Raw genomic sequence first — 19,168 nt, forward strand, 5'->3', positions numbered from 1 at the left:
ATGTAATAACAGTGATCTCTTCATTTTATTTCGCAAGTCTGATTTCTTGTCAAAAGTTGGATGTGTTGCTTTCATAGCAATAATTTTGATTTCTTCGCAAGAACTTGAGAATCTAAGGGCGTTCCCCTATTTTCCAAGATTATTTACCTCGGCTAGAACTCGCAACCTTACCCGTAGGCAAGAGGGTTCAAATACCTCGACGTTGTTGGCCGGGCTAAAGGCTAAAACTCGCAATCTTGCTCGTTTTGGCAAGACGGGTTCAAATACCTCGACGTTTTGGGCCGGACTAGAACTCGCAATCTTGCCCTTGGGCAAGACGGGTTCAAATACCCCTACATTATTGCGAGGCTAGAACTCTCAATCTCGTTCTGTGGGCGAGACGGGTTCAAATACGCCTACATTGTTGCGAGGCTAGAACTCTCAATCTCGCCCTGTGGGCGAGATGGGTTCAAATACCCCTGCATTGTTGCGAGGCTAGAACTCTCAATCTCGCCCTGTGGGCGAGACGGGTTCAAATACCTCGTGTCTGTTTCTGTGGCTAGAAAACTCAATCCTACCCTTTGGGTAGGACGGGTTCAAATCCGACAGATTTTCTTACGGGGCTAGAACACTCTATCCTGCCCTTTGGGCTGGACGGGTTCAAATACCTCGTGTCTGTTTCCGCGGCTAGAACACTCAATCCTACCCTTTGGGTAGGACATGTTCAATTCCGTCGGATTCCCTTACGGGGCTAGAACACTCTATCCTGCCCTTTGGGCTGGACGGGTTCAAATACCCCGGATTCCCTTGCGAGGCTAGAACTCTCGACCCTGCCGTCTTGGCGGGTTAGGTTCAAATACCCCGAATTTATTTTCCGTGGCCAAAACACTTAGTCCTTCCGTTTTGGCAAGACGGGTTCGGACTCCCGAATTTGCTTTATTTTGGGTCTTTATCCCGGATTGAGGTGCGACCCTTTCTCTAGGATCCCATCCCTCCAAACTCGTCTTCATTTTTCGCGGATTGAGGTGATTCTCTTTCTAGGACCACATTTCTCCAAACCCGTCTTCATTTTTATAAATAAACCATTTATATTCCGGTGGGCCGGTCTTCATTATGACTCTTTCTTCATAATCTACAAAAGTGAAATGTCAACATTTTGATTTTAAGTTTAGGCCGGCAATATTTGCCTTTTTTCTCGAGCCCGACTTCTCTTGCATCGGCTCTTCTTTTAGCTTGGCTTCTTTTGCCCAAGTCTTGTATTCATCCAGGTGGATTTTCTTCCTTATTTGAATGGATCTGGATCTCCTTCCTTTTTAGAAGGGATCTACACACCACCTGTTTAATTATTCCTCACATCACAGTATAAAGAAGATAATTAGCAATAATTTTGGTTCGATCATCAATCAACAATTTTTCAGCTGCAATCAGCAATCAATTCAATTAGCAAATTATATTTGACCATATTTTATGCTATATGATCTGATTGAGCACCATCATAAAGCTCCATGCTCCCCCGTTTCCTTGATCTTCTGTGAACATAGGGAACGTAGCCTCATGGTGAAACCTGATGCTCTTTTTTTTCATAATAATATTTAAATTATCTGCCGACCTGCTTTGCCGACATATAATGCATTGTTGACCATCTTTTTAAAATTATATATTTTGCATATAAGCATCGTATAAGAATTTGGTCCAGTAGGAAGTCATATAAAATCATGATAATAATTTCCGGGATATAAAAGTAAAGAACAGAATATTTCCCTGTTATTTTATAACCACTCTGCTTGCAATAAGGGACGGTTCCTGCAGTGGGAGTAAGATAAACGAGCTCGAGTCATTTTAATTTAAGCTCATTGGCATGGTTCCAGCATGTTATTCTTGCCTATTGAAATCTGATCCCGGCTCTGGTCTTGATGCCGAACTGCCATATTTATTGAAGTCTGATCCCAGCTTTGGTAATGACTTGGCTGAGATATTTATTGTTGAATATTTGTCGAGATGCTTATTGGAGCCGGTTTGAATTTCAACCCAACTCCTCTGTATTCTGCATATCAAATACCCATCTTTTGTTTGGGAAAATTGTTAGTGGTTACCAACAATAATATTATCTACTTGAGTAGATTGTGCAGGTATAATATCTTGACAATTAAAGTTAAAACAAGAGAATTTATCTCCTTATGATTTGTGTTTCCTGGTAGATCGTTCACTATTCCGTCATTAGTCTATCACAAATGATGGCCATAGCATACATAATGAACAACTCTGCATTTCTTGCTTTTTCTTATCTTCTCCCGGTGGCTTCATGAACTAGCATGGAGCTTCCCCATGCAATGTTTTGGGTACGGTGGATGCATTGGCTGTGAACATGCTTCCCTAATGGAGGTTGCTGTCAATATTTTGACAGCTTGTTGGGTGGCTTCCCTAATGTCCCTAATGGAGTTTTGTTGTCGAAACCGAGAAGCGTATACCGGAAGCGTGTTTCTACACCTCCGACTTCTCACCAAAGTGTACCTGCATGCACCATATGTAATATCCCGATGGTGCAATCTCCAAATTCGACTTTGACACCACCATTCTGTAATAGTTAGCCGAATTGGAGATCAAGTAACGATGATAAATATGCCTGAGAAAAAGCTTCCATTCTCTAATAGTTTCTGCCATTTATAATGTAATTTTCTATAGCAACTTGCTTAGCAATAAAAGGATGAATAAAAACAATGAAGCCGAGTTATTGCATAATACGTTAAAGAGTTGTTTTATAGTATGTACCTCAAAGTTGAGTAGGACCGATATTGATATATTCAAATTTGAGTGGGACCGACTTACTACATTTATAGATCCTCGATCATGCATCCATGGTGACTGATCGACAAAAGAGATGGGGATGTCATGCCCACAATGCTTTTTATCTGCAAATTAAACCATGTTGACTTCGCATAGCTCAATCGTGTTTTCGTTGGCCCCAAGCATGTGATTTGTATATGTATATGTTATATTGAAAATTCACTTGTAATTCACTTGTGGCCGAGATCCTTTATGACCGAGTTGGAAAGAAGAGCTCGCACCTTTTAGTTTCGCAGTGACTGTTTTTATCTGAGCTTGGTTTCAGATCTGTGTCTATGGCACCGCGGATCAAATCCTTGGCTAGCTTTGTACTCATATACAAAGAATAATTGCAGACAAGTTATGGGAAATAGTAATATAATAATCAACAAAATAGTTGTGATCAGCAACAAACCCATGGCCAAGAGGTTGACACTACGCATATAAAAATATATTGTGATGCAATGGCCGAACATCATCCTTATCGATATAAATCATTAAATTGCAAAAGAATTTAAACATCATTTGCTATGCCCCCAAAGTCTTGTCACTCTCTTTTAAAAAGAGCCCTTTATTTGTCAATTGACAAAACGAATTTATTGGCCTAGGCTATTGGGCTCAACATGTGTGGTCTCTGTCAAACACCAATTTACTGGCATCTCTTCGTTGGTATTGGGTTCCTTCGTAAACACCCATTCTTCACAAAAATATCATTAATCCAAATAAATTAATTCAGCAAAATATACACTGCATATAGATATTGTACATATCCAAGGATGATGTCAGATATTTTCTTTCAAAGGGATGTTTATGCTTTCTTTTGCAATAAACGAAAAGTTTCTCCACAAATAAAAGTCAAATCATATCTCAGATTTGAAATTCTTACTTGCATCGATGGAATTTTTAATATAAAAATAATAGCCATAATTCCGGTGCGGACTTCAAATTTGGAGATTGGAAAAAATAAGAGCCATGTGAGCACCCTCTGGCCAATTCTTACAAGAATATTTTTTCAAGCTACTATCGAATCCTCATCCATGAAACTTTCATGAAAAAAATAAGATGATCTGCAATCTCAAGTTAAATTATTTTATCGAAACATCAGCCATGGGTTCCACTTCCTTATTTTGAAACCTCTTTGGTTAGTCGACGCCGTGGTTCCTAAGGGTCATCTATTTCACCTGCAAAATTCTAGGATGATGAAGACAAGCTGCAGGTGCAAGATGTTATACGTCGGCCTCAAAGTCCCTTGCACCTTCTTTCATTAACTTGGAAACATTGATTAGCATCCAAATAAATGTTCGTCTTTGTGTATCATGAGTAAAAGCAAATTCCTTTGTTCATATATTCTCAAAAATATATTTTGCTTTGTATTTGAATCTTAGCAAAAGTGTCGGACGCTACTGAGTCATCCACAAAAAGTATATATGGGATTTAATAATGCATCCTCCAAAATATAAGGGAATATTACAAATTCTTGGTTTTGTATACCCATGTGAATCAGATACCTATTCAAGATAATTCCCAAATAGTTTATTATTTTAATAATAGACACGAAAAGAATAATCAAAGGTTGTAAATTCCTTAAGCCAGGCAAAAAAATTAATTTAATGTATTTTAATTAAATAATTACGCATTTATTGCAATTTTGAGAATAATTACGAATTTATTGCACACTGTGACGCCCCAGTGAGGCATCTCACCCTAAGGGGAAGACGCCCCAATGGGGCGTCTTTCATCTGGTGTTGACACGTGTCATACTTTTTTCCAAAAAAATAATAATTTAATCATAAAATTTCTGAAAGTCATAACTTTTGACTCGGGTATTCAAATCAGGTAATTCTTTTTTTAATTCCACATAACTTTTCGAGATCTACGCAATGACATCTCATTTGACATATTTTATTTATCACAAACACAATTTTATTTCTCATTTGACTAGGATCTGAATAGAATCATATCGGCATTTGAATTATAGAATGACATTACTATTTGCATTTATGTTTAGATTTGAATCATCAGGTTATTATTTAAATTTAAGTTTCGATTTGAATCATAACGTTCGTATTTGTATTTTGTAATTTTGTATAGCTGCCTTATTCATTTCTATACAACTATTCATTTGTATTCATGGTGTTTTTGTATAGCTGCCTTAAATTAGAATTAAAAATACAACATGACTTTCGCCACAAAACGACGTCATTTCAGTGAACATTAGACAAAGTTGTCTAAAGTAACTTTAGAAAAAAACGAACCATTTGTTTATTTTCTTAATTTTTTTTGTCATTTATGCAATTCGAATCACAATTTGAATTATAGAATGACTAAGATCTAACTAGAATCATATCTACATTTGAATTATAGGATTACTAGAATCTGACTAGGATCATATCGGCATTTGAATTATAGGATGATGTTACTATTTGCATTTAAGTTTAGATTTGAATCATGACGTTATTATTTGTAATTTATATATTGCGTTATTCATTTTCTTACAAATAATAACATGAACTTTAGAATAAAATGAATAACGCAATATATAAATTACAAATAATAACGTCATGATTCAAATCTAAACTTAAATACAAATAGTAACATCATCCTATAATTCAAATGTCGATATGATCCTAGTCAGATTCTAGTCATCCTATAATTCAAATGTAGATATGATTCTAGTTAGATCTTAGTCATTCTATAATTCAAATTGTGATTCGAATTGCATAAATGACAAAAAATTAAGAAAATAAACAAATGGTTCGTTTTTTTCTAAAGTTACTTTAGACAACTTTGTCTAATGTTCACTGAAATGACGTCGTTTTGTGGCGAAAGTCATGGTGTATTTTTAATTCTAATTTAAGGCAGCTATACAAAAACACCATGAATACAAATGAATAGTTGTATAGAAATGAATAAGGCAGCTATACAAAATTACAAAATACAAATACCAACGATATGATTCAAATCTAAACTTAAATTTAAATAATAACCTGATGATTCAATTCTAAACATAAATGCAAATAGTAATGTCATTCTATAATTCAAATGCCGATATGATTCTATTCAGATCCTAGTCAAATGAGAAATAAAATTGTGTTTGTGATAAATAAAATATGTCAAATGAGATGTCATTGCGTAAATCTCGAAAAGTTATGTGGAATCAAAAAAAGAATTACCTGATTTGGATACCCGAGTCAAAAGTTATGGCCTTCAGAAGTTTTATGATTAAATTATTATTTTTTTGAAAAAAAGTATGACACGTGTCAACAACAGATGAAAGACGCCCCATTGGGGCGTCTTCCCCTTAGGGTGAGACGCCTCACTGGGGCGTCACATGTGACGCCCATTTTGAGCGTCACAGTGTGCAATAAATTCGTAATTATTCCCGAAACTACAATAAATATGTAATTATTTAATTAAAATGCAATAATTGAATTTTTTTGCCCCTTAAGCCAATAAATATTGTTTGGAAAAATCAAAATATTTCCACACTTTTACGATGAATGACACGGTACATTGATGTCATTTTGCTGGTGGTCACACAGATATAATTCAATGAAATGCAAATTGAATTCATTTTTATGACAATTTAATGAATTGCTTTTTCCTTCAGTAGTCATGTAGATAAACGTTTTGGATCCCGACCACCAAAATTTGAAGGATGTATTAAAATCATTAATTGATTTTATAATCAATTAATAATTTTAATAGTATTAAATAAGACATTATTGTAATTACTAACATTTTAGCAATCAACAATTAATTTAGTAACTCATGCAATAAATAATTAATTCAACCGAACAAATATTATCCGTTTTTGAACTCATCTATCATGAATTCAATCAGGTCCATAACCCCTTTTTATTTTCTACCATATATAAACCGAATAACATTTGCACCTCGGATAAAAAGTTTCTGTGTACTAGATTATGGTCTTTCAATCATATATCATATTGTAATTCATACTTATAGCCATGGGGCTTTTAAAAAATAATAATAAGGATATTATTTTGTTTATGTGCACCGAATGATTCTGACTTCCTTGCAAAAAGCATGCTTTCCAATTAAAATCAATTAGCGATTTGGAAACAGGCTGATGCCTCACGCTTATAAGATTGATAAAATCAATCAAATATTAAGATAGAAGTTATATTTCCTTATCAGAATCATGTTTTGCAAAGGTGGATCCTTTTCTTAAATAATATTAAAAATTGGATCCTTTTCTCAGATATTGATATAAAATATTAAAAAGGTGGACCATTTTCTCAAATAATATTAAAAAGAATGATCCTTTTCTTCCAATATCCAGGTAAAATATTAAAAGGTGGATCCTTTTATCAAATAAGATTAAAAAGATGGATCCTTTTTTTCCTCATTCACGTAAATTTAGAATTTTAATAGGAATGAGACTTAGCTTTTGTTCTTTGCTTCATTAGCCCCGATCTCGGCTATGTTCTCAGTCTTGATCTCGATCTCGACCATGATCCCGACAACGGTAGTGGTCATAACTCCGATCTCAGCACCATCTCGGCTTCATCATGTTTGTTGAAACAATTACGAACTGTGATCGGCCTCGAACAGTTGATGAGTCTTATTTTTGTACTTTGCGCTCATCGTATTAGGATTTGGATGTGGCGGCGGTTGTTGCGCTTTCACCACGTGGTCGTGGGTTCGTTCCCCACAGACGGCGCCAATGTTCTGTCTGAAAGACAGAGATGTCCAACCGGTGGCTGGTATATTTTATGTAAGATCTAGGTGCCCTCTCTCAAGTATCTATGAATGAGATACCCTTGAGGGTAGGCTGATCACCGTGCACAATAATAATCGATATGATCAAGGCGTGGGGTGTGTGCACAGTGACAAGCTAAGAGATAGGGTTGAGAGAGTGTCCGTACCTTATTGGTTTAACCCTGTATTTATAGATGGGTTACCTGAAGGATTGTAATTCTGGGCCTTTTAGGAATATTGGGGGCCCAAGTCCAACTGCTTAGCTGTCTGGATAGGATTGTCATCAATAGGAGATTCCCTTCCTTTGGTGCTGTCCTTTATTGGTCCTTCTAGAATACGAGCCTTTGTCAGGTCCATAACAAAGATGAAGCAAGATTACAATGACTTGTTGGGTTCATTCATGGGTGAGAAAGCAGGCCTCACAGATGAACTGTGAAGAATCTAAAGTCACCAGGAGTCATTTTTGCTGCTCGTGACACCACTGCTCGTGACTTCCTTCAGCTACACCAACACTGTGAGGTAGCTTGCTCTACGACCACATGCATGACCCATGGAGATGTTTATGAGAGAAGAGCACAATGCACATTTGATTTGTCTCGTTCCTGGAAGCTAATACTGACCACGGGTATTAGAGGAGAGAGGTGATTGCACAAGGGTATTTGTGTAACAAGGTTGCCGCAAAAAATCTCACTTCCCTAGCTTTTTTCGTATACCACGTCGATGGGGGTCTTCCAAAACGGTGCCCAGGAGACCATTTTACAGTGATTTTGGCTTTTCATGGGGAAACACAATACCCTGCTATTTTTACCAAACTTCTGTACCAAACACGGCTTTTTCCATATCCCATCTTTATTTACCCATCTATCTCCTTAAAAATTACCTACCAAACACCCCATTGATATATGGTATTTTTTTTTTTCTTTGATAACAGAGATATGGTATTTTGGGATTGATGGAGAAGTGAAAAATAGGAGAAAAGTTATGGACCAAATTGACTCTTAAAGTGAGTGACTTCACTTCCACAAAAAATTTATAATGGGGGTATTTTCGTCAATTTAACCTATTTTCCCATCATTATTTACATTCAACCAAACATAGACTTTACAAATTTAAATAAATTTTTCCAGTAATATTTCGGTCAACCAAACAACTTTTTTTTAACTTTTTCTATCAAACTTACTTCAAAATTTCTCCTTGGAAGAAGTATCAGTGAGTGTGGGAAGTCGAGTCAATCAATGTTGAATTGTCTTTTTTTTAATTAGCCTATAGTTGAAGGGGATTACTATAAATTAACTTACGAAAAATATTGGGTTGGGCTATAACATGTAGTGGTGTTCGCGGTCTGGATTGGATCAGTTTTGGAACCAAAAATCATCCGATCCAATCCCTTCGGTTTGATCATGTAATCATCGATCCGGTTTGGATTTTTTTTCAAATCCGATCCGATCCTATCCAATTTTTTTCAGTTTGGATTGGATCGATTTTCGGTTTTTTGAAAATCCTAAAATTTATTTCATGATTATTGTGCAAATAACATCTTTTGTGTATATTGGCTTTGTAATATATTTTTTTAAATACAAAAGCATCAAATAATATAGTTTTTTTTTGGACTATAAGATATGAAGCTTTCTTGGCTTTAGTTAATGGGTCTTAGGTTTATAAATTTTTGGGCTATGATTGAAGTAAGACTCAAGTAGGTAGAGAAAAATTAATATATTGGATCGGTTTGGATTGGATCGATTTTCATCTACCAATCCGAAAACTGATCCAATCTAATTAAAATTTGCGGTTTTTATTCGGTTTTTCAGTTTATTCGGTTCTCGATTTTTCGATTCGGTCATCGCAGTTTGAATCGGTTTGGATTGGTTGATGAACACCTTTAATATCATGTAACTCATTGTCTTAATTCCGGTTTTAATCTCTTTTGTATGATATGAGGGTGGAGAGTAGATTTACCTGGGTTAAGGCTTTTATATTTTATTTTTTAATTTATCTAGTGATGGGTTAGATTTAGTTTAGCTTACCAAAAAAAAAATTAGTTTTAGCGAGTTAATTCTGGCTATCTTATAGTTAACCTTTGATTCGTTTTGACATGTCTATATAGCAAAAGAAATAATAATAAATTGAAAGGAAATAAAGTAAATTAAAGTTAGGCAATTAAAAAGAAAATTAACAAAAAATCTACGTTTTATATGTATCTCTATTAAGGATGATTAATACTTAGTTTAGCTCAATGAACTGACTTAACTTAAAATTAATTGAGCAAGGTTTGAGTTTTGAAAAATAAAATAAATATATATTTTATTTGGTTCAAGTCACATTTTAAGTTAATTTAACCCAACCCGACGCTATATAATTTTTTTAAAGGAAAAAATATTTATTATTTTAAATGATATAAAATTATGTCATTTTAAGAGAGAGATAGACACAAAATAATATTTTTTTACTTAAAATTTAAATTAAAAAAAATCACTCACTTTCTCTCCCATGATTTTCATTTCTTCTGTCTATCTCTCATTTTCATTTCTTTTATCTATCTCTCTTTTAAAATGACATAACTTATATTCTTTAAAAGGACAAACATCAAACCCTATTTTAAAACTTGTATTTTTTTTACAAAATATTAGTGATAAATTATAGCATTTTTTTGACTTAAATGGATACTTCTTTACAACATAATAATATTTTTATATTGACATAATTTATTTTAGATAAAATCTGTTTTTTTTATACAAAATATTTAAATTAATACGTTTTATATAAATATCGTGGGTCGCCGGTAGTGATCGGATTCGGGTTGTCAAAAAATTTGGGTTACATCAGTATAGTCATCACATCACAATAGTTATTGGGGGCATTGTGGGAAAACGCTGATGACCTTGGAAGACTACCTCGTGTGGTTCTTCTCTCAACTCAACGACGACCTAAGTACACAGTGAGCAGCGTTGTGTGGTGTATCAGCTTCAGCCATGGCTGATTAATTCGTTAGCATCTACATTCCTATTCATTGATAATAATAATAATAATAATAATAACAATTACTATATGAATTAATCTGAGCGAGGTATGGGTATGGCACCTCATTCATTTTCATTCATACTCGTCCTCGCCCTAGCCTTGCTGAGTCTTCTCTTGACTCAGTCCGAGTCGGCACCGCAAGCCTTCAAGAGAGAAACCGGTCACTCTCAATGGCACCACGGAGCCTTCCACGACGTCAGAGATACCGTCCGATCCGATGTTCGCCGCATGCTTCATTCTCGAGCCGAGGTCAGTCATTTTTTCCTTCCAACAATTTCCACATCACACAAAAATTTCAATTGATGTGTGAATGCTTGTCTCTGATTCTGTGCTCCATTCAGGTTCCATTTCAAGTTCCGCTTGAAGTGAATGTGGTTCTGATTGGTTTGAATGGTGATGGAGGTTATAGATACACTCTCGATGCTCATCGATTGGAACAATTTCTCAAAATCAGCTTTCCATCTCACAGACCATCTTGTATGGAGACTGGGGAACTACTTGATATTGAGCATCACTTGGTCTATAATGCATTTCCTGTAAGCCACGTTTTCTGTTTGTTCTATTCCATTCATTGTTAATTGAATTGCTTTCAAATTAAAATGAAGTTCCCAAGCTGATATCCCTTATCTGAAATATTCTAACAATTTAAATTTAATTCTCACCAAAGGCTGGACAGCCTGAACTGATAGCACTTGAGAAAGCACTGAAAGAGGCAATGGTTCCTGCAGGAAAGGCAAGAGAGGTAACTGTCTTTTTTTTTCATTGCATTTTCTGCTGTTTTGTTTGGTTATAGGTAATTAATACCTATAGCCTTCACTCTTTGGAGATGGTTCTAAAGTTTATTTACAACTTTCAGACTGAATTTGGAAGGGAGGTACCTGTGTTTGAAGTTGAAGCAAAGGCTGTGGAGCCAGTATTTGAAAAGCTGTATTCCTACATATTTGGCATGGATAGTGTGGGATCTTCTGTCACGGAGATGGATAGACTAGTTCCAAGTGCAATATTTATTGTAAACTTTGATAAGGTATAACAAATATTCAATATCTTTAGTTACTAAATGTATAATTCCTTTCTTTGTATTCTAAATATTTAGTTGAGGTTAATTTTATGTTGACTGCTTATAACACATATAATTGATAAGTTTGCTTTCACTAACTAGTAAGGGAGGAAATATGAGTGATTGAATGATCTGGTTCTTCATTCTTCTTGATTGTTCAGTATCATATTCCACAACTATTGTGGCATTTTGTTCTTATTTTTTATGGCTGATTTAAAATATTCCGCAGGTGAGAGTAGATCCTAGAAATAAGGAAATTGATCTTGATAGTTTGATGTATGGAAAAATTCCTCAGTTAACTGAGGAAGATATGAAAAAACAAGAAGGGGATTACATTTATCGTTATCGCTACGATGGTGGGGGAGCAACTCAAGTTTGGCTGGGTTCTGGCAGGTATAAAGCAGTTTGGTTCTGAACTTATTTTTCAGTTAAACTTTGGTTTCCACTCTCAAAAAGAGTGTTATCAAATCTTCGAGGTTCTTTACTGGCAGAAACTGGTTCCATTGCATGTTTTGTAAACAATATTGTTAGCCCATCCATGTATGCTAGCCTGACTTCTTTTTGTTTGTTCAGATTTGTGGTGATTGACCTTTCAGCTGGTCCGTGCACTTATGGCAAGATTGAAGCTGAAGAGGGAAGTGTCAGTTCTAGAACCCTGCCAAGATTACGAAATGTGGTGCATACAAGTAGTTTGAGCATGACTTCTTTCCAAGCCAGCAATGATATTTTTCTTGGACAGCTTGCTTCTTTGGTATCAACCACGGTGGAATATGTTATTGCACCTGATGTGAGGTATTTTTGATGTCATATATGCATATAAGAACAACTAAGCCTTATCCCACAAGGTGATGTCAGCAACAGAGATCCATTGGACTCTATAACAAACAAAATTTAAGTAAAATGCTTAAGAGTAAGGTCTTTTATAATAGTTTCTCCTAAAGTTTTCTTAGGTCTTCCTCTACCCCTTTTAATTGGACTATCTTCCATTTGATCCACTTTTTTCCCTGGAGCCTTAATTGGTCTTCTCACGTGACCAAACTACCTTAGGTGTGTTTCCATCATTTTTTTTTCAATCTGTGGTATCCCAACTTTCTCCCAGGGATGCATTCGTTCCTAATTTTTGCTTTTCTTGTTTGTGCACTCATCTATCCCAGCATCCTATCTTCACCATGCTGTTTTTCTTTTTTGCTCATGTTGGCTTTCCTATCTTATAGTTACCTGATAGAATTTTCATGAGTTTATAGTCTCTTTGCTAACAAATTACACCTGAATCCTTTTCCCATTTCGATCACCCAGCTTGAATTCTATATGTATGTGGAATCCTGATCAATGCCCCCATAGCATTGTAAGATGGGTTCTAGTTATCTAAACTATGAAACTTGTGGTATGATCTGATCCTTAATTTTCACTCTCGAAATTTTGCAATCCTCAAGCCCCTTTATTTTATTCTTTCACTGAATTTTAAATACTTTTATTAAGTTAGGTTGTCAGTGTAGTATTTAAATGCAAGTTATAAGAGCACTTGAATACTTCATTGTGTTTTTATTGATGTGTTCAGGTTTGAAACTGTTGATCTTACTTCAAGATTGCTTATACCAATAATTGTCTTGCAAAATCACAATCGATACAACATTATGGAAAAGGGCCATAATTACAGTATTAACATAGAAGAAATCGAGGCAGAGGTTTGTAATTTCCTTTGGAGTAGACTACCAATTTCTGTTGCCTCAGAGTTTAAAATTGTCTGGTGGAGTTCTTGGGAATTAAGAATTTGTGCAATTTGGCAGGAACAGCATGCAACTGTAACATTTTGTTCTTTCCTCTCAGGTGAAAAGTTTGCTTCATGATGGGCAAGAAGTAGTAGTTATTGGGGGTTCACATTCACTACATCGCCATGAGAAGCTGGCAATTGCTGTTTCAAAAGCTAAGCGTGGACATTCCCTGCAGGAAACCAAGAATGATGGCCGTTTCCATGTTCATACCAAGACATATCTGGATGGTGCTCTTCTAAAAAGAGTGGGTTCTGTCTAGTTTCTTAATTCTAGTAATCTACCATTTTTATTTTTTCATATAATTTTAATTGGGCAATGTAGTCTCTTCCTTTTCATGGGGTAATTAGCTGAGAAACTTTTAAGTTTTCAATCATGAGTATGGCTTTGCCGCCCATTTGGTTAAATAGACAAGATTGAATGCTCATCATGTCACTTTTTAGCCGAAATAACCTTCTGAAGAACAGGCAGAAACCATTATCCAAATAGCTGAATATGTCCGCATCTAAAATGTTAAATGTGGATTAATTTGTTACTTTCTTAACTATTTCTAAGAGGGCGAGCCTGGAATAATGGCAAAGTTGTTTCTTTGTGACTGAGAGGTCACAGATTCGAATCTGGAAAACATCCTCTCTGCAAATATGCTAGGGTAAGGTTGCGTACATGGATTGTGCTCACCCTTACACTTGCTGGTTAGGGTTTAATGGGGAGTGGTTTTTACTTTCTTAACTATTTCTATATGGACTTGAAACTGCATTTTACAGGAGATGGAACGTACTTCTGATGTGCTTGCTGCTGGTTTGCTTGAAGTGGCTGACCCATCTCTTTCAAGTAAATATTTCCTCCGCCAGAATTTCATGGATGAATCTGAAGGATCAACTGATTCTATTCTTAAGCATAAGCCTCTTTGGGCTTCATATGACTCAAAACTTTACAAGAAAAGGAAGAAGAAAGTAAAGAAACAAGGGGATCTGCAACCAACTTATGGAACAAGAGTAATTCCTGTGTACGTAAACTATCTCTTGCCTTAGTTGCCTAGATGCATGTTGAAAATACAACTCTAACATCACTGCGTGTCTTTGTTCTTGTGTATTTTATATTTATCAAAAGGTTTATCGAATACAAGTTAAAGCTTTCTCAATTTATTATTTCCAGCTGCTATCTTAATTTGGTTAATTAGAACCCTTGAAGTTTATAGCAAACAAAGACAATATTGGTAAATTGGCAGTTAGATACTATGGTTTTTTTGAACTTATTTTCACAGATTTGGTGGCCTTTTGCAAAATGATAGGGAATGGATGAATAACTTAACTTGAAAGAGTCAAGAATGACTGGCCAAAAGAAAAAGGGAAAACTGTCGAGGATGGGATTGAAAGAGCTCCATTATTTTTTAATTGGCTTAAAAAACATTGTCAAAGCAAGGGGACATGTTATATTGACTAAATGTTGCTCTCATCACACTATAATCTATTTAGTTGTATTTCAACAGTTGGACTTAGATTGACCAAAGTTGACAAACTCTAGAAGTTGGACTTTTGTGATAAAAAGTTTATGAATGCACTTCTCTTAACTGTGCTCGAAAAGATATTATGCCAAAGAAGGGTATCCTTTGGTTGAAATATTTGTGATTATAACATTGATGAGGATGTAAATCACAGAATCAGAGCAGGGTGGATGAAATGGCGCAGTGCATCTGCATTTTTGTGTGACCGCAAAATCCCTCTGAAGTTAAAAGGAAAATTCTATAAAACGGCAATAAGACCGGCAATGCTATATGGAGCGGAATGCTGGCCAGCACATAGGCAACATGAGCATAAGATGGGAGTAGCAGAGATGAGGATGTTAAGGTGGATGTGTGGTTACACAAGGATGGATAAGATAAGAAATGAAGATATTCGACGAAAGGTCGGAGTAGTACCGGTAGCCGAGAAGATGAGAGAACATAGATTGAGGTGATTTGGGCACGTGATGAGAAGACCCATGGATGCTCCTGTAAGAACAGAAGTTTGTTACCAAGAGCTAAACACAAAAAGAGGCAGAGGTAGGCCGAAGCGTACTTGGGGGAAAGTAGTAAAACAAGATTTAATGGAGTGGGATATAGATTGGCGGACAGTATGTCTTAGAACGGAATGGAGAAAAGCTATAAGTATGGTGGAGGGTTAGACCCGCTGTTATTCCTATGTTCTAGATGGTCCCTTTTTAGTCCTTTTCCCCTTCATTTCCCCCACTTCTTCTTGTCCCTTTTTTTTTTACTTTTATTTATTTATATATACATATATTTTTATTTTATTTTATTTTATTTTATATATTTTATTTGTTTATTTTTATTTATTTATTTATTTATTTTTTGCTTTTTTACTTTTTTTCAACCGTTTTGTATCTTTCATGTGGGTTCATCTACCACCGACCCCAATTAATTTGGGATAAAGGTGTTGTTGATGTTGATGTTGATAACATAGATTCATTTTTGGTGTTTTTTTTTTTTTTGGTTTAAAGAAATACATTATATTGCTGCAAGAAGAAGAAAAACTGATTGATGTTGATGATATTATTTTGTTCCAAAACCAATTCAATATTTAAACATCTAACTGCAATACTTTTTATTGTGCAGCTTCGTGCTATCATTGGCAGATGTGGATCCAAACCTTATGATGGAGGATGAAAGTATGGTGTGGACAAGCAATGATGTTGTAATCGTACTTGAGCATAAAACTGAAAAGATTTCTTTAAGGTGAATGAATATGATATTTGAATATCCAGTACTTGAAGTTGAAGATATGTACTTATTATTATAGACATTTTGACGTGTAGATGATAGAAAGGAATAAAGGGTTGAACTTTGTTTATTATGAGTAATTGCTAATTATAGTCATTTTGACGTGAAGATATGTACTTATTATAGTCTTTCTATGTAAAACCTCTTATCCTTTTTTTTTAGTACAAAATAGTTCTGGCAGGGGAGACACCGGTATGTAACCCACCAGGGCCAGGGCAGACCTATTCAACCTCAATGAGGATTTACGCCAGGGACAACGGAAAGAAAGCCCGCTCTACAGTTTACCCACCAACATGAGCCTCAAAGCGGCCAGAGGGAATCGAACCCACGCCCTTTTGGGGTATGGGCCGACTCCTTAGCCACCTATGCCACCGCATGTTGGCAAACCTCTTATCCTTTTTGTTCGTTGAGTTTTCACATCTCAATTTAAATATAGTGACAGTGATAAATGCCTTCTCATAGGACTCAGAAGGGATGGCTTCAGAATTACTTAGATAATTCAGTTAGCATAGTTACAGAATTGGTTAGATAATTCAGTTAGGATAGTTATAGAATAAGCTAGATAGTTAGACAGTTGGAAGTTGTTAGGAGCAGGGGCATAGTGTAAGTTGGAGGGAAGTTAGAAAGGAGGGATCCAGATTGGTTAGTACTGGAAACAGAACAGTGGCTCAGTTGTAAAATGGGAAACCCTGGAAGGAGATCTCTCTTCTTTTTTCTGTAAAGATTCTGCTATAACAGTCATTCTTCCTTTCTTCCAACTTTCTCTCGGCTCTATCTTCCGTAGATTCCTAAGACCTTCCCAGCTCTCAACACACACACAAAAAAAAAAGCTAATGCATTTTGATTATTTTCAACTTTATTTTTTTAAATATGTTCATGTCTGTCTCTGTGAAGATATATTTCTGTTGCAGTGTAATATAATTCCTTAAATAATAACCATGTAGTTAATTTCTTAGAGCACAATTACTTGTCTCTTTTCATGCTGATTGTCTGTGGCCTGATTTAATGGACTCAAACCCTTTTACTGCTTATCCAAACCTTGGGTTTCCTCATTATTTATCAGTTTTTTCTTGCAAAAATTTGCATCACTCTTCATCGTCTTGTTTGACAGTTATGTTTCAGAAACTCAGAGAAGGCATGCTCTTCCATCTCAGGCGCAACAGCATATATTGGCTGGTCTTGCCTCAGTTGTCGGTGGTTTAAGTGCACCATATGAGAAGGCTTCTCATGTACATGAAAGACCTGTTGTGAATTGGCTTTGGGCAGCTGGTTGTCATCCATTTGGACCATTCTCTAATACATCTCACATCAGTCAAATGCTCCGTGATGTTGCTTTGGTAAATGTCCTCTCAATATGCCAAAGTGAATTATTTACTAAGAGGTATTTCTCTAAATAGCTTTTTGTTCGTTGACAGAGGAACTCCATTTATGCACGAGTAGATTCTGTACTTCGCAAAATTCGTGAAACATCAGAGGTAATTCATGCTTGATTTGAGTTATATAAATACCAGAACTTGATTCTCTGATTTTGGATCACTGTTAATTCTGTGCAGACTGTTCAAGCTTTTGCAGCTGAGTATCTGAAAACCCCCCTTGGTGAACCAGTGAAGGGAAAGAAGGAGAAGTCAAAATCTGAACTGTGGTTGGAGAAGTTCTATAAGAAAACTACTAATTTGCCTGAACCCTTCCCACATGAATTAGTTGATCGCTTGGAAAAATATCTGGACGTAAGCTATACTTGATTGAAGTTCTTCACCTGACTCTGGGCATTTTTAGTATTTAACGTTTTGCAATATGTATACATTCACCAGGGCCTCGAGGAACAGCTTGTTGAAATGTCTTCATTATTATATGATCATCGGTTACAGGATGCTTTCTTGAACAGCTCAGATATTCTGCAGAGTACCATGTTCACCCAACAGTAAGTGACCCTGTATTTTAAAATGATTCTTTTATTTTTTTGTCAAACTGGGAAAGGTTTCTATTCTAGTAAACTACTTTTTTTCCCCATGGTACTGTTGTAGTAATTATTTACAATTTTGCGAAATGCAGATATGTTGACCATGTTTTGGCCACCGAGAAGGATAATATGAGATGCTGCAAAATTGAGTACAAGTACCCCGTGCACTCTTCCCAAACTTACATCTATGGAGGAATACTTATTGCTGGATTCGTTGTGTACTTTGTTGTAATTTTCTTCTCATCTCCAGTGCGTTGAGTCTAGATTTTGAAGCCAAGAACAAACAGCAACTATACCTTATTACACTATGCAGAGTTTATCACTGCCATACGAATATCGGATATATACGACAATTTTGAATGCATAGCGATCAATGCAGGACAAATGAAAAGAACTAGAGTAAGATTGATTAGATTATGTATTTTGGTAGGTACTGCCAGGGGCTTCAGGTTTTATATTTACTTTTACTTTCATAGAGTGGTAATATGTGCACTTTTTACTTCCTTGCAAAGGAGCGATGAATATATGCAGTAAAAGGATCATTTAGGTAGCATTATGGCAGATTCAATGCATAACTCATTAGCTTGAAGGTAACATTTAATTGGTAGACCTGAATTGGGGGAGAATATGACTTCGCGACAGCCATTGAGGCAAACTGAAACACTATAATGCTGAAGATACGGATGGATAAACTAAACAAATGCTTGGGGGACATTGAGGGAACTATGCTTGAACATCTTTTGTTGCTGCTCATTGATGGATATTTCATAGGTCATGCGTGTAGATGTGGGCTTGATCCGGACTCTTGGAAGATTGCAATTAAAAGATGAATGATTAACAGAAACGTCAAGTCAAATTATTCATAAAGATTATTACAAATGAAATTACGTATTTACATGAATTTTCTTCTGTTTTTTCTTTATTTTATGTCATTTAAGATAAATTTAAAGTGGGGAAGGGTATTTTTACACCGGTGCAAGAATATTTTACTATCAATCTTGATTATTGATCTACTTAGTGATTGTATCTACGGAGTAAATATAGAAACTCTAGCCAATAGT

The 19,168-nt window shown here is 35.6% G+C and overlaps 1 protein-coding gene across 1 annotated transcript; it reads left to right on the plus strand.

Annotated features, from left to right (window-relative positions):
• The first annotated feature begins 10,391 nt into the window (after positions 1–10,391).
• LOC133294473 (uncharacterized) lies at positions 10,392–18,591 on the plus strand. The gene is made up of 15 exons (XM_061493152.1): positions 10,392–10,794; positions 10,887–11,081; positions 11,213–11,287; positions 11,402–11,569; positions 11,832–11,995; positions 12,176–12,394; positions 13,161–13,287; positions 13,430–13,618; positions 14,136–14,377; positions 15,983–16,102; positions 17,259–17,484; positions 17,563–17,622; positions 17,701–17,874; positions 17,959–18,068; positions 18,200–18,591. The coding sequence occupies exons 1-15, from the start codon at positions 10,594–10,596 to the stop codon at positions 18,363–18,365; spliced, it is 2,436 nt and encodes an 811-aa protein (XP_061349136.1). The 5' UTR covers positions 10,392–10,593; the 3' UTR covers positions 18,366–18,591.
• The last annotated feature ends 577 nt before the right edge of the window (positions 18,592–19,168 follow it).

Source organism: Gastrolobium bilobum, unplaced genomic scaffold (assembly GCF_033153095.1).
Source record: "Gastrolobium bilobum isolate Gb01-03AN ecotype WA unplaced genomic scaffold, APGP_CSIRO_Gbil_v1 utg5188, whole genome shotgun sequence".
Taxonomy (NCBI): Eukaryota; Viridiplantae; Streptophyta; class Magnoliopsida; order Fabales; family Fabaceae; genus Gastrolobium; species Gastrolobium bilobum.

Coding starts and splice junctions, on each gene's coding strand:
- LOC133294473 (XM_061493152.1), top strand. CDS start 10,594: ATGGGTATGGCACCTCATTCATTTTCATTCATACTCGTCCTCGCCCTA. Junction 12,395..13,160: donor GTTATTGCACCTGATGTGAG/GTATTTTTGATG, acceptor TGATGTGTTCAG/GTTTGAAACTGTTGATCTTA. Junction 16,103..17,258: donor ACTGAAAAGATTTCTTTAAG/GTGAATGAATAT, acceptor CTTGTTTGACAG/TTATGTTTCAGAAACTCAGA.